This window comes from Bison bison, unplaced genomic scaffold (genome assembly GCF_000754665.1).
Source record: "Bison bison bison isolate TAMUID 2011002044 unplaced genomic scaffold, Bison_UMD1.0 scf7180017864230, whole genome shotgun sequence".
Lineage (NCBI taxonomy): Eukaryota > Metazoa > Chordata > Mammalia > Artiodactyla > Bovidae > Bison > Bison bison.
Genome location: NW_011494802.1, coordinates 664974 through 680154, shown reverse-complemented (window position 1 = coordinate 680154; position 15181 = coordinate 664974). Strand labels below are relative to the sequence as shown.

Genomic DNA, 15181 nt, shown 5'->3' with positions numbered 1-15181 from the left:
GTTGCTGTATTCTTTATCCCATAATTATCCCAAACCCCTTGCCTTTGGGAGGCACACCTGAGACTTGTTCTCCACACTTGGCTGCCTTGTAAATAAACCTCTTTGCTGCAAATCTCAGCATTTTCTCATCTCAGCATTTTCGCTGGGCTTCTGAGGTGGCTCTAGTAGTAAAGAACCTGCCTGCCAATGCCGGAGACTTAAGAGATGAGGGTTTGATCTCTGGGTTGGAAAAATCTCCTGGAGGAGGGCATGGCAATCCACTCCAGTATTCTGGCCTGGAGAATCCCCATGGACAGAGGAACCTGGCAGGGCTCCAGTCCATAGGGTTGCAGAGTCGGACTCGACTGAAGCGACTTAGCACACACGTTGGGCAAAACAAACCTGATTCAGCAATACTATTGTGTATGTTTTTCTAAAGAATAGAAATGTATTCTCTCACGTTCAAAAGGCTACCGGTTCAAAATTAAAGTGACAGCAGGGCCGAGCTCCCTCTGAAACCTGTAGAGGAGAATCCATCTTCCCTCTCCGCAGCTTCTGGCGGCTGGTGGGGGACCCCAGCTCACAGTGCAGCACTCCAGTTGCTGCCTCCGTGGTCACAGGGCATAGTTGTCTGTATCTCGGTGTAAGGACACAACTCACATTGGATTAACAGCCCACCCTTCTCCAGGATAATCTAAACTTTGCTGATTATACCTGCCATGAAGCACTGCTTTTTTATTTTTTGGCAGAGCCATGTGGCTTATGGGATTTTAGTTCCCAGATAGGGGACTGAACCCTGGCCCTTGGCAGTGAGAGCACAATGTCCAAACCACTGGACCACCAGGGAATTCCTGACCCTATTTCCAAATAAGGTTACATTCTGAGGTTCTGGTTCAATGTATCATCCTTGGGGAAGCCAGTTCAAACCATAACACTTGGGGTTGTTTTCTAGTCCTCTGTCAGTTCCCTGAGCCCTGCCCCTAGCTCTTTAAAGTATCTTTTCATGGAAACTTCTTTAATTACCCCCTTTGTATATGCTCTGAAGTCAATCCTTGCTCTGACCCTTATGAGCTGTGTGACCTTGGGCAAGATAGCTAACCTCTCTGAGCCATGGTCGCTTCACCTCTAAAGTGGAAATAATTGTCATACCCACTCTATGTACTTTTCCGTGTTGCTGAAAGTGCTTGATAAACCAAAAAGGCCCATAGCAATGACTGGGGTCACAATTATCCCGTGTGTGTTGCAAGGTACAGTTGGAAAAGGGCTGTGTGTATACTTCCCTTGTGGTCCAGTGGTTAACACTCTGACCTCACAATGCAAGTGGCCTGGGTTCGATCCCTGGTCAGGAAACTAGATCCCACATGCTGCAACTGAGTTCTCACACCGAAAGTAAAGAACCCTCCATAACTGAAAAAAAAAAAAGAGGAGGCAAGTCTTCCCCTGGCCCTGGGTAGCATGGCCTTCATCTTCCTTAGAGTTTCACACCTCTGCTACTTGGCTGTCATTTGTGGGACGGGGTGGTTTCTGCATTATCAGGGAACATCATGGGCTGGTCCTCAGCTTGTTTCTTCATTCAGTATATTGAAAGGGGGAGGAAAAAGGATTTAGATCCTCTCAGGAAAATGGCTTGACCTGAAAGACAAAGCCCTACTTTTTTTTTTTTTTTTTTTTTCTTTGTCCTGGGCTGGATATGCTTGAAGGACTGGATTGTGACAAAGCTAGGCTGCTATTTTTCCCAACCTATGACTGCAGTTCCTGACCCATCTCGTCTCAGGCCCAGACTCCGTTGGACTCAAAGCCCTACTTTAAATGTCAGAGATTGCATGTTAACCCCTCTTTATATACTTTCTGTAATAATTAAAATCTCTCTCCAGATGGATGCCCTGATGAAGGAGGAAGAAGTTCACATGTTTGCTGCTGCTGCTGCTGCTGCTGCTAAGTCGCGTCAGTCGTGTCCAACTCTGTGCAACCCCATAGACAGAAGCCCACCAGGCTCCTCTGTCCCTGAGATTCTCCAGGCAAGAACACTGGAGTGGGTTGCCATTTCCTTCTCCAATGTTTAGAAAGGCAAAATAAAACAGCACATTCATATGTTGCAAAAAACCACCTTTATCACATGTAACAACTAATCCAACAGATGCCAGTGAATGTTGATCACATGACTGGTTTTCCCCCCGCTTAGCGTGGACTTATAACAGGGGTCATGCTTGTTAGACACATGTGTGTTGTTCCGGTTCCTCACATTTTCCTTCACAGCCCTCAGGAATACAGTGTCTTTTTTTCCTGCCCATTAGTAAGTACTCTTGTTAATTTTATTGTAAGACATTTTTTAATTTTTGTTGCTGATTTATTTATTCTCTGAAATTTTGAATTAGTTATTCCTGTTATACAGGAAAGCACTGCTCTTTGTATTTTTATTTAAAACTTTTCTTCACTAAACTCTTGTTAGTGTGAATAGTTTTCCAGCATATTCTTTTAAATTTTCTACCTTTTATTTTATGCTCTTATTTAACTATACTAAGCTAAGTAAAAGTGGTGATAGGTAGCATGCTTGCTTGTTCCTGATTTTAATGGGAATGCCTGTGTTTTCATTAATCATGATATTGGCTATTGGTCTGAGATATTTTTCTTTTTAGTCACGTTAAGAAAGTATCCTATTTTTCTGTTCATTTGCAAAATTTATCAGGAATGCTTAGTGAACTTCATCAAATGTGTTTTTGCCATCTGTTGAGATGATTATATGGTTTTACTTTTTTCTTCTCTTTATTTAAGTAATTACAATAGATTTCTAAAATTATCAAACCACCTGACTTTCCTGGAACAAACTTTACTTGTTTATGGAGTATTAGTCTCTCAATATTCTGCTGGGCATATAAATATGTTATTTATTTTTTAGGATTTTGAGGTTTGTTTGCAGTGTTTTTGTACTGTGGTGAGGGTGTCTCAGGGTTATGCTAGTTGTATAAAGCAAATTATATACATTAAAAAAAAATTTTTAAGGTTTCTTTCTTTCTCTAATCTTTGACACAGTTTAAACAGTTCCTGCTGTTTCTAGAATTATTCCCTTAATTCTTTTTATTATTTTTAAAATTGTGTTTGTTTATTTAAGGCTGTGCTGGATAGTCACTGCTGTACGCTGACTTTCTCTTGCAGCGAGTGGGGCCACTCTCTAGTTGAGGCACGTGGGTGACTCATGACTGGTTTCTGTTGTTCAGAGCGCAGGTCTTAGGTGCAGATCTTCAGTAGTTGTGGCACGTGGCCTCAGTAGTTGTGGTCCACAGGTTTAGTGGCTTCATGGCATGTAGGATCTTTCTGGGGCTGAACCCATGTGCCCCGCATTGGCAGGTGGATTCTCAACCACTGGACCACCAGGGAAGTTTCCCCTTATTCTTTTTTAAAGTAGACTTTATTTTTTAGAGCAGCTTATATTCACAGCAAAATTGAATGGAAGGTAGAGAGAGTTTCTGTATACTTCCTGCCCCACATACAGATAGACTTCCCCACGATTAACATCTCTGTTTGTTACAATTGATGCACCGACACTGACAGAGCCCCAGAGTCCCTAGTTAACTTTAGGGTTCACTGTTGCTGCCGTACATTCTAACGGTTTACCAATGTATGATGACATATATCCACATTGTGATGACCTACAGAATAGTTTCTTTGACCTAAAAATCCTTTATGTTCTACTTATTCATCCTTTCCTCCTCACTCCCTCCTGGCAACCACTGATTCTTTGTCTCCATAGTTATGCCTTTTCCAGAATGTTATATAGTTGGAGTCACATAGTATGTAGCTTTTTCAGATTGTCTTCTTTCACTTAGTAATATATATTTAAGATTCCTCCGTGTCTATTCATGACTTGACAGCTCATTTTTCCTAGTGCTGAATAGTGTTCCATTGTTTGAATATACTTAGCTTTTCAATCCATTCACCTACTGAAGGGTATCTTGGTTGCTTTCAAGTTTTGGAAGTTATGAATAAAGCAGCTACAAACATCCATGTACAGGTGTTCGTGTGGACATACGTTTTACCTTTGGGTAAATACCAAGGAGTGTGATTACTGGATCAGCTGATAGAGTGTGTTTAGTCTTGTAAGAAACTGCTAAACTCTTTCCAGAGTGGCCTACCGTTTTGCTTTGTTATATATTTTTTTCACATACACTTCTACTATTCAAATTTCACCTGGATATACCTTGCTGGTTTGGCTTGGCCTGGCCTCTTCAAATAGTTTGCCTAGTACTCAGGGCAACTTTTGATCAAAAGACAATGCTTCAGATAGGAAATTTTCTTTATTTCTTTAACAATTGTTTCTCCACAGGCTCTGTTCTCTACTTCTGGAATGTCTATTATACAAGAATGCAGTTGACCCTTAGACAACATGTATTTGAACTGCATGAATCCATTACATGTGTTTTTTTTTCAGTACTAAATACTACAATACTACACAATGCATGGTTGCTTGACTCACAGGTAGAGAACCCCAGATATGGAGGGCCACCTACAAAGTTGATTTTCAACTGCCTGGGGGTTGGTGCCCCTGTCCCCCCACTGTTGTTTAAGGGCCAGCTGTGTTTCATTTCCTAGGCATTTCTTTCTTTAGTCTTTTTCAGAGTTATAGGGAAGGTTCTCAAAGCAGTCTTTCTTGATTTGGTTTTTAATTTGAAAGTAAGATTTTGCATATTTTTCCAAACTTGTATATGAATTGACTTTTTGAATATTATTTAGAACATAAATTTGGAAATTTTACTAAGTCTCCGTTTTCAAGATTTTAGCAACTCTTGTAATAAGGATACAATACCTTATATCTTTTTTTCATGTGTCTAGTAATTTTTCTTTATTTGTTCACTTTACAGAGGGACCTACCTAGATCTATGTTTGGGATTGGAATTTGAAGTGGTTCTAGAAAAGATTATGCAGATTATTTTCAAGCATATTGGTTCCAGGCCCACTTTTTAATGGTTTAGTTTTCTAGGTGGGGGCATCCAGTTGGCCATGATTAATGCATGGGAGGGCTCTTGAGAGAAGTTTGCTGCTGTGTTGGGCAACTTTGCTTTCAGGATTTATGGAGGAAGCTCAAGTTTAGCTGGAGGAGTGTCTCCTTTCTCTAAGTGAGCGTACAGGTTAGGAATCTTCTGACCAGTGTGTCTGCTTTTATGTGCAAACCAAATGTTGGGCTAAGTCTTGGCCAACTTATTTACAAGCAGACACTTGTGCAGTTCCCAGCATCACCAAAATTACTTCCTGCCTGTGCCAACCTCACCCTAATGCATAGCCCTGGCATCTATCATGGGGCTTAGAGTGGCTCTGCTGGGACAGCACCCCCATCGGGCTTCCCAGGGATGCCCTTCCATAGTCAATACATCCATTGTACTGCTTCCATCTGCACTGTGTATTGCAGAGATTCCTTACACATTCTTGACCAGAATTTGGAACAGAGGAGAGTTAAGTGGATGGTTTCAAATTATGATCTATAAGCAAAGATCAGGGAACTATAGTTTTTGACAAGTCTGAATACAAAACTGGCTTATTTACAGTGTCACCACTAGGTGGTGCCACCAATTGGTGAAAACAATGGTTACTGTTGTGGGCCGACCAAAATCCACTTGCAGCTGGTACCAGCACAAGTTTGTGAGCTTTTAGGGAGCTTGTGTGTACTTGTGCGTAAGTGTGTGTACACATAGTTCTTGGTGCATGAATTTGCTTCAGTGCAATGTTGGTTTACAAGTGTTCACACGCATGCAAGTATATGCAGAGATTAGGGTTAGGGTGCACCTTCATATCATATCAAGAAGCTAATGATATGAACTCCAAAAGGCTGCCCCATCAGCCATATGTATTGTCTGGAACTCTGTTCCCTCAGCTTGAAAGGCCGCTAGTGGAGTGTGCAGAAGCCCCAACCTTAAGGGAGAAATACAGTGACAACGCCACAGGAAAGTTTTTTCGGGGCAGGGAACCCACAGTCACATATCCTCTAAGGTCATCTGTCCTGCAGCCCCTCCAAGAAAGTCTCAGTCACTTGTAATATCCTGGAGGACCATGGTCTCAATATCTCCCTGAGTACCCAAAGCTTCAAATCAAATGCCCACATTAGGACTGCATCTTCTGTCCAGATAGTGAGTGACTCTGCACTTGAGAAAATAAATGTGGGGGTGGGGGTGGGGAAGGCCCCAAATCCCTTCCCCACCAGAGTCATCCATATCAGCACATCCTTTCCCTGTTATCACTATGGGCAGTCCCCAGCTGATCTCAGACTCTCACTCAGGAGACTGGCCCCCACTCCAGGAATCTTGCTGCCTTGATTACATGCTGTACAGAATAGCCCATGAGGCTGGGAAACTTAGACAAGCCTCTTCCCTTCTCTGGCATCAATTTCTCTAGCTCTCAGTGAGGGCTGAAGCTGCATGATTCCAAGGGGCCCTTTGTGCTGATGGGAGTTCTGCCAGTTGCAGGGTCTTGCCCTCCTCCCATGGCTGGTATGCAGTGGGAGTCTCCTTGGAGAAGCTCCCAAGTAGAAGAAAGTTCTGCTTGCCTTCCTCCTCCTCCTTCCAGCAGACTTCCCTCCTTAACAGGCCCCCAGGGGAGGCAGTTGGCCTCCCAGGCCTCCAGAAGCTGCAGGAGGGAGTGCTCACTTGAGCATCATTAAAAGTTCAAGTGGCTTCCTCCCTCCACCCTGCACCCCATGGGGTGCATTAAACCCTGGACTCATTAAACCCTCTGCCCCCAGAGCCCAATTTGGTTGAAGGGAATGCTTGATCTTTTCATCCAGAGGTCTGAACTAAGGGTTTGGGGCCTCCCTGAGACAGCTCATTTCAGATCCAGGTCAGAGAGGGAGGGTCCCCAGAGGTCACCTCTTGCCCTGGCACTTTTCCAGAGGAGGAAACAGGCTGCAGGGAAGGGATGTGTCCAAGGTCACACAGGAGGCTTGCTGCTGGAAGCATTCCTCTGGGTGGCAGAGAGTTGAGCGGGGGCGGGGTGGGGGCTCTCTGTGGAGTGTCCCCAGGGAACTCATGGTCTCAAGATCGAGGTGCAGAGCTGTGGCTTTGGGAGAGACCCTGAAGCATGTGAGGAAGGCCTGTAAGAACAGCCTGACAAGCCCACAGTGGGAGGGGCTGCCTGGAAAGATAGCGAGCAACTGTCCCTGGCCCCATGGCCATGTGGTGGGGTGGATAAGTGCTTATCTAGATGAACAGAGGGTTCTGGACTGGATGGGCAGAGGGATCTGCAACTGTTCAGGTCCTGCCTGCTCTGTGAATTCTCCGCCAGGCAGGAATGGTGTGTCTTGACTGTTGAGCGGGGAGGCTCGGATGGAGTGGACAGCCTGCTGTGTATGGGCAGTTGAGCCTGTTGACTGGGAGCCAGGAGGCTGACCCTGGGGCCTGACCTCAGCGGCCACCTTCCTGCCTCCTGCAGCCCTACACTGACACCCGGCTCCCAGACCCAGCAGTACTGAGGATGCAGAAACAGTTGTTCAGCTTTCCTGCCTGCTGGGCTGGCCTGAGCTTCTGAAGTGTGAGGCAACTGCAGGACAGAACGTGACTCAGTCCCCGCGGCCTCTGTGGGCTGCAGGACAGGGAGCCGCAGTCTCTCAGATGACGCTCGGTCCCCCCAAGTCAGCCGGTCCAAACTCCACGGCCTTAATATCAGTGGCTTCCCTGGTGGCTCAGGTGGTAAAGAATCTGCCCGCAATGCAGGAGACCCAGGTTTGATCCCTGGGTTGGGAAGATCCCCTGGAGAAGGGAATGGAAACCCACTCCAGGATTCTTGCCTGGAAGATTCCATGAACAGAGGAGACTGGTGGGCCACAGTCCGTGGGGTCGCAGCGTCCGATACGACTGAGTGACTTTCACTCACTGACTCAATATCAGTGGCAAACGTGTGTCAAGACCTGGTTTAAGTGCCTTATAAACACTAATTCCTTAAATCCTTAGAAAACCCTACTAGGAAATATACTCTAATGGGCCCTTTTACACATGAGGAAACTGAGGCAGAGGGTATAGGAAACTTGTGCACAATCACAAGCCTGGAGAGTCATGTGGTTCTAGAACCCACGATCTTAGCCGCTGTGCTGTACTGTCTCTAAGAGAGCAGGGCCCTGAGGCCCAGGGAGGGGACCGGGCTGGCCCAGTCACTTGGCTAGGTGGCAGGGATGCGGGCCCAGACTCTTATCTCTAGCCTCTGGGCTCTCCCCCCGCCCCGAGTCCCCTCCTTCCAGCTCCTCTCTCCCCACCTAGCCTCACTTGGGCCTCCCCAGAGTTAACAGTCGCTGGGCCTCCCCTCAGCTGGCAGCTCCAACCCAAAGAGGCTGCACCCACATTCCCTGGCTGCTCTCCAACCCACAGGAGCTGAGAAACCAAAGTCCAGTGCCTGCGAGGGCCGAGCAGAGGCTGCTGAAGGGGAGGAAGCAGCGAGAAGCCACCAAGCGGAGGCCACTGTCAGCTCCCAGATGCTGGACCTCCTGGAGAGCACGACCCTCGTGGGCTTGATCATAGGCACTGCGGCGGCCTTTCTACTGCTGTTGCTGCTGCTGGCTGCCTGCTTGTACTCCAGACAGGAGGAGCCTGACGTGGAAAGGAACCGCCCCGCCGCAAGGAGAAACAGAATCAGGTGGGCCCAGCCTTGGATCTCCTCAGGCCGGGGCCATCTAGGACACTTGCACCATTTCCGTCATGCTGGCCATGTGTCTCACATGCCCCATGCGAACCTCCACCACCACCACCACCTCGCCCACCACCATGCCCACCATCATGCCGCCCACCATGCCGCTCGTGCCCACCGAGGCCACCATTGATGCCCGTGCAGGGCAACCACTGCCTTCCCTGCCATCACCAGACGAGTGGACCTGCCAATGCTCCCATGCAGAAGGGCACCTCCCTGCAGTGAACACCGGGTCCTGCTTGGGCTTCATCTACCTACTACGCCCAGTGTGCTGTGGAGGAGAACGGAGGAGCGCCAGGGCTGGCCCTGCACACACAGGAGGGTGACAGGGCTGAGCACAGGGGGTGCTGGTGGTCCTTTGGGGGAAGACACCACCCTGTGACCTTAACTCCAAAGGGCACCAGAATGGACAGCCAGTCCGGTCGGTGCAGGTGTGCTGGTATGTGCAGATGTGCAGGTGTACCCTGCTCTCTCTCAATGACCAGGCCTCTGGCTGGCAAGGTAGCTGGGAGGGGCCCTGGCAATGCCCCTTTGTTTGAAGGAAGTCGTGAGGCTGCACAGTCAAGTCAGTGGTGCCTTAATCCAAGAAAATAAAAACCATTAAGAAGCTTTGTGAAGAGGCTCTTGATTGTAACTCAAGTGGGAGGGAGGGAATGGCCAGGACTATTTCTGCCTTTCCCTGGACCTTCCTCTCTGACTGGAAGTGAATGTCTGAGTGGGCCCTGCCGTGGGGGAGACTGGACGGCTGTGCTGGGCTCCGTGGACAGTAGGTGAGAAGGCCTGGGGCCTGAGCTCTGACGGTGGGGCATGGTTAGGGTTTGCAGGCAGTCCTGCACAAACAGGGCTCTCTGTGTACCGGTGGGGCTCAGAGAGAAGGAGCGAGGCCATCCAGGCTCGCCCCCAGGGCTCTTTCCGGTCCACCTCTAGGGCAGACTATGCTCTGGTCCTGAAGAAGCCCCCTGCGTGGCTGTGCTGAATGAACGTTTCTTTGGTAAACTGGTCAGGGTTTCTGATCCAGATGTTGCGTCTCAGCCAGACTGACGCCACCAATGCGTGCGTGTGTGTGTGTGTGGCTGGCTGGAGTCTGTGTGTATGGCTGTGAGGTTAGGAGGGACGATGTGGTGCTGGGTGGCCCTGGGAGAGGGCTTGCCTCCTCGGAGTCTCAGTTTCCCCTTCCCTAAGATGAGATAGGTGACAGACACTTCTTGCCAAAGCCTGCTCCCAGCTACCCCAGAGCAGCTGATGGGATTCTGCAGCCAGGGCGGAAATCTAGTTCTGAGGCCTTCAGTGAGGAAGGAAGTCCTGTGAACTGGGGTGGGGAGTGTGGGGGAGAGGCTTGAGGGCCAGGCGAGGTGGTGGGGAGGGGCCGGAGAACAGGCCATAAAGTCAGGGGCCTCGTGACTGACTCACTGGAACAGAATGTCCTGTTTCTTTTCTATTTCCCGGTGGATTCTCTATGAGGCCTGGGGTGGGAGGCAGGGAGAGGGAGGCAAATTCACTGATAGCAGGGCCAGATTTCAGGCTTGGGAAAGAGGATCCAGGGTCTATAGCACTCTTTGAATCTGCCTCCCCTCCCTTACCCATATGGTTGCCCTTAGTTCATCCCTGATCTGGATTTCTGCCACAACCCCTCCAAGTCTGCGCGCCTCCAGCCCTGCCACTTTGCGAAGCCTCTGCACACTGCAGCCTCCTCATTGCCCTTGGGACCAAGTCTCTGCCTCTTGGCTGGCCACCCAAGGCCCCCGTTCTGATTCCTGCCTACTCCTGTTCCTTTTTTCCTGTCCACGCTGCTCCAGTCCTCAGGCTCAGAAAACACCTTGCACGTTCCCCTCTCTGTGTCTTTGCCCAAGAAGAATTTGTCATTCACTCCTATGGGTTTCTAATTTATTATTGTTGTTGTTGTTGTTGTCATTTCTGCTGGTGCACTCAAATCTCTTTCCCTAGAGATTCAAAGGCCCCTGTCCTCCTAGATTAGAGAACTCTTGAGGGCCACCCCATGCCCAAGTGTGGAACCAGCCCACATGACAGATGCTCGAGAAAGGTTTCCAGAGCTTCATGCTCTCTGGAAAAGTAAATGTACTTGGAATCATCACTGCCCAAAACTTAGGGCTTGAGGGCTTCCAAGTATAGTAGTGGGGCATTGCAGGGATTAGTCCTTTAAGCTTCTAGGGCCTTGCTGAGAGAGCTCCTGCCTTAGTACCCCATCTGCTCAGTGTTGAGGTGTGTGGAGGTCAATAGCCTGCTGGCCTGGACCTCCCTCATCCCTCTGCAGAGCCCAATGTGAGCCTTGGATGGCCTGCCTTTCCTATGTGCGGCCTCGAGCATCCTCTGGGAGGACCAGGATGCTTGCCATCACCTTCCCCTTCTTAATGTAAATGGAATCTATGAAGGACTTCTCTGGTGGTTCAGAGGTTAAAACTCCGTGCTTCCACTGTAGAGGGTGATGGTTCGACCCCTAATGGGTAACTAATATCCCACATGCCATGTGATAAGGCCAATATCACATATATATATGTAATATGAATATATATATTTATATGTGTGTGTGCATGTATATGTATATGGAATATGCAATGTATGGGCCACAGTCTTTTCTCTTACCAGTTGACAGTGATGGATGCTGGGAGGACAGATCTATGTTTAAGTGGTAGACATCTTTCAGAGCCCCATTGTGTCTGGGGCTCATGGATAGGGGCTGTTTGTCATAAGATTACAAAATCCACAAGAAAAGAAAATATCTGGAGAAACCCTTAGGACAAGAAGTCCCCCTGGTGCCCTCCACCTCCCAAAATGACTGACATTGATAATTCAATCTGAAACCATAGGCCCCACAGAGTGGTTCATCATATTTCCTGACCCCTGATTCTGGTCACTCCAGTTAATACAAGTAATTCAAGATGTCCAGCTTTCTGTTGCAGCCCCAGCTGGCTCTGGGCTCCTCCTCTGTGTGGGTTGTCCAGTTATCTTAGAAAGGGGAAGAGAGAGAATTTGGCAGAGTATCGTTTACTCCAAATAATCACTCTCCCATTCTGTGCATAAGCAGTTTCCTAACACTAGTACCAAAGAAAGTTCACTGGGCCTTGAAGAAATTGAAAAGGATCCAGGCTGTGTGGCCCTGGGCTAGCCCTTGGCCCTCTCTGGGTCTTCACACTCTGATCAGTAAATCTATAGAAGGAGACAATTGCCCTGTGGAGTGGTGGTACCTGGAGAGAGCTCTGAACTAGGAGAAAAAGAAGGGAAGCCCCTCCTTGGCTATTTGGTGCTCTAGTTATCACTGCTAATAGCAATAGGCCGTGGGCTAGGACTATCCCTAAAATGGGGAAAATGCTACTTCACAGTGTTGCTGGAACCATTATATAAGATAGTGCCTGGCTGTGTCTGATACCTGAAATTATTGTCTGTTATGACACCCTTTCTCAGGGTTTGGATGAAGTATGGTTAATAATTCAGCCTCCTTTCTGGAAGTGGTGGTGGTCTTAGGAGGTGCTGGCTGTGGAAAGGCTGAGATCAAGTGAGGATGGGAGACAGAGTGGCCTGGATCTGGCTCACCCCTGCTCCCCTGACCCAGTGAAGCAGAGAGCTGGCAGGGGGCAGGGCTGGAGTGGCATGGGTGTACATGGGGGGTGGGGTGAGTGCAGTCACCAAGGGGGCCGGCAGCTGTGCAGGTCCTGGGCCCTCACTCACAATTGGAGGAAGGAATTCAGGAAGTGCTCACAGCTGCTCAGACATCTCAGAGCTTCGTCCCAGGCAGCACCAAGGCTGAGGCACCCAGGGATGAGCGTTCCATGGCCTGGGCCCTGGGGTAGCCATCAGGTCAGGAGACCCCGGCACTGCATACAGCCACAGCTGCCCCTCTGGAAGCCAGGGGTAAGTTTTCACAGCACCTGAGTGTGAGCAGCAGGCACGAGCAGGCAGCAAGTTGTGGGTGGGTGGGGGTGGGGTGGGGGGCAGAGAATGGGACTAAGGAGCCCTCAGGAGTTACTGAAGGGCTCAGGTATCCCACCCGGAGAGTGACCTGCCCCATCTAAACAGCACTCTCCCAGTATGTGCAGAAAAGGAGGCCAATGAGACGGGCGCTCGTGGTGACCCTGTGTCTGGTTCAGAGCTGACATTGCCTCCTCCCCTCCTTCGGGGGAGAGGTTCGAGAGTCAGCAGTGGGGCTGATTCAAGGACTGATCTAAGGTTCCTCCAAGGGAGGAGCCTGGGCTCATCCCGGATCCACAGGAGGAGGAGTGTTGTGTCTTTCGTCCGAGTGTACAAACACTCCTGAAATCCGTAGGCGTCACCAGAGGGCTGAGCGGGGCTCCCTCTGAACAAAGACTTCTGCGCTCTCCTTCCAGCTTCCGCATCCAAGAAGTCTTGAGCTTACGTCTTTCAGGACAGCGCTTCTTCCAGAGCTGCCAGTGGAGTTGCCCACGGCTCTTGGAAGCCTGGCCCAAGGCTGAGAAAACAGTGACAGAGACCCAGTGAGGTCGAAATAGAGCCGTGTGGGGTGCCCAACAGCCCAGAGTGGGTACCAGCCAGGGCCTCAGACCAGTATCTCCTTAGAAGACCACAGGGAGAGCAGCCGGAGGAGCAAAGGTACCTGCCATCACCAGCAGCTCCTCGCTTCAGATGGGGAGCGAATGAGGTCCAAAACACACCCTGGGTTGCTCAGTGGGTTAGTGGCCATACGGGGCCATGGAAACAGCAGTGATTGGAGTGGTGGCTGTGCTATTCGTGGTCACCGTGGCCATCACCTGTGTCCTCTGCTGCTTCAGCTGTGACTCAAGGAGCCAGGATCCTCAGGGGGCCCCGAGCCCCAGCTTCACAGTAGCCACGTTTCGCAAGGAGGCTTCTCTCTTCACTGGGCCAGATCACAATGCTCAGCCAGTGGCAGGTGCCTGGGACTTCTGGACCTTCATGTGAAATATACCAGCCCCCCAGGATTTGCTCTTGTTGTTTAGTCGCTCAGTCGTGTCCAACTCTTTGTGACCCCATGGATTGTAGCCTGCCAGATTCTGCTGTCCGTGGAATTCTCCAGGCAAGAATACTGGACTGGGTAGCCATTCTCTTCTGCAGGGGATCTTCTTGACCCAGGGACTGAACCCAAGTCTCCTGTATTAGCAGGTGGATTCTTTACCATGAAGCCACCAGGAAAGCCCAAGATTTCCTCTGCTGCTGGTCAGACTCCTCTTCCCCCAGCAAGCCTTCTCTGGTGACCCACTCCTCCAGCCTGGCATTTCTGTCCCATCCAGCCTGTATCCAGCAGACTCCTGGCCCATCCTATCCTGGTTTGCCATGCCCTCCAGCCTGGGAGATCTATGGTGATGGGACCAGGTAGGAGTTAGCTCTGACCCCTGAGAGTTCAGCTGGACCCTACCCACAGGGTGGGGCTTACGAGAGGTTGAGAGTGAGTGACCAGGCAATATTGGATGGCATGGTGGGCCAGCTCTTCTGATCTACAAGGTGCAGTGAAATATCACTGGACTTTATTGTGAAAAGAGTGTTGATTATCTCAAGTTGTCCCTGTGAAACTGGTTCTATTGCCACCAGAGGAAGCAGCGCCCTCAAGTGGACAGTTTTAGAAACCACTTTTTATCTCTCAAGTGAGTCATTTTGCTATTTGCCTGCGCGTGTACTGCAGAGCCCACTTCTGAGACCTGCCTCCTACCTGTTACCTGAAATCCGCCCTGAAATTCTGAAACCAAAGGGCTGCTTCCTGGGAACTGGCGATTCATTTTATAATTGAAAATGCATATCCTTTTATGGGTCTCCCAAGAATCAGGGCTGGGAAACCACAAAAGGAAACAAAGAAGAAAAGTCACAGAAAGTACCAGATGTTTTATTAATAGGAAAGCCAGAAAGAAGACTTTGAAACATATTTGCATGAGACTTTGTTTCTATATTCTTATGGGTCACTTCTATTCTTAGAGACTGTGACTTGCATCACTCAAGAATGATGGAAAAATCACCAACTGAAAGGTAATTTCGAATAAGTTAAAATGTTATATTGTATTGACAGTATGTAACAAAGCTCTTGTTTGCATCACAAATAAAGAGATGTTCTGCTTTTATTTATGGAAGAGCCGTTTTCTCTGTACCCATGAAATGCATGCCAGACCATATTTAGCAAATTGTTTGAAGGATGCAGAATTGAGTCTCCTGACTCATGTCTCCATCCAGCACTGAAGGAATGACTCTCCCAGGACCTGCCGTTGAAGGGAGCAGGACTGACCTAGAGAGGAGGTCTGGTCCCTAAGGGTGCCTGGATGGGCCACCCTGGCCATGTGGCTGCCATAGAAGGACTCGCAGAGAGAGATGCTTGGGGCTGTGAAGGTGCAGAGGTGTAAGGAGCCAGGGAGAGAGTCAGGCTGGTGGAGAGGGGTGAGTATGGCAAGGGGAGAGGCACAACACAGGGAGGGCCCGGAGCGCCTAAGGACCCTGTATCGGTCTCTCTGGACCCTAGAGCCCGCAAGCAGAGCCTTCACAGATGCATGTGGAGCGCTACAGGGAGGACCCGGAGGGCCTCAGCGGAGTGGAGTGAACGGTTCGGTTCACGTTC

At 49.3% G+C, this 15181-nt stretch overlaps 1 protein-coding gene across 2 annotated transcripts; it reads left to right on the top strand.

Moving 5' to 3' along the window:
* Positions 1-8249: 8249 nt before the first annotated feature.
* HRCT1 (histidine rich carboxyl terminus 1) lies at positions 8250-14693 on the top strand. 2 transcript variants are annotated; one of them, XM_010846059.1, is made up of 2 exons: positions 8250-9407; positions 12978-14693. In XM_010846059.1, exon 1 carries the CDS (start codon positions 8426-8428, stop codon positions 8768-8770), a length of 345 nt encoding a protein of 114 aa, XP_010844361.1. In that variant the 5' UTR covers positions 8250-8425; the 3' UTR covers positions 8771-9407; positions 12978-14693. The 2 variants fall into 2 exon arrangements, 1 of the variants encoding a protein (XP_010844361.1); XR_825779.1 differs by lacking the exon at positions 8250-9407 and adding an exon at positions 11714-12504.
* The last annotated feature ends 488 nt before the right edge of the window (positions 14694-15181 follow it).

What these genes read in the sequence shown, in the direction of transcription:
- HRCT1 (XM_010846059.1), top strand. Translation starts at nt 8,426, where the DNA reads ATGCTGGACCTCCTGGAGAGCACGACCCTCGTGGGCTTGATCATAGGC.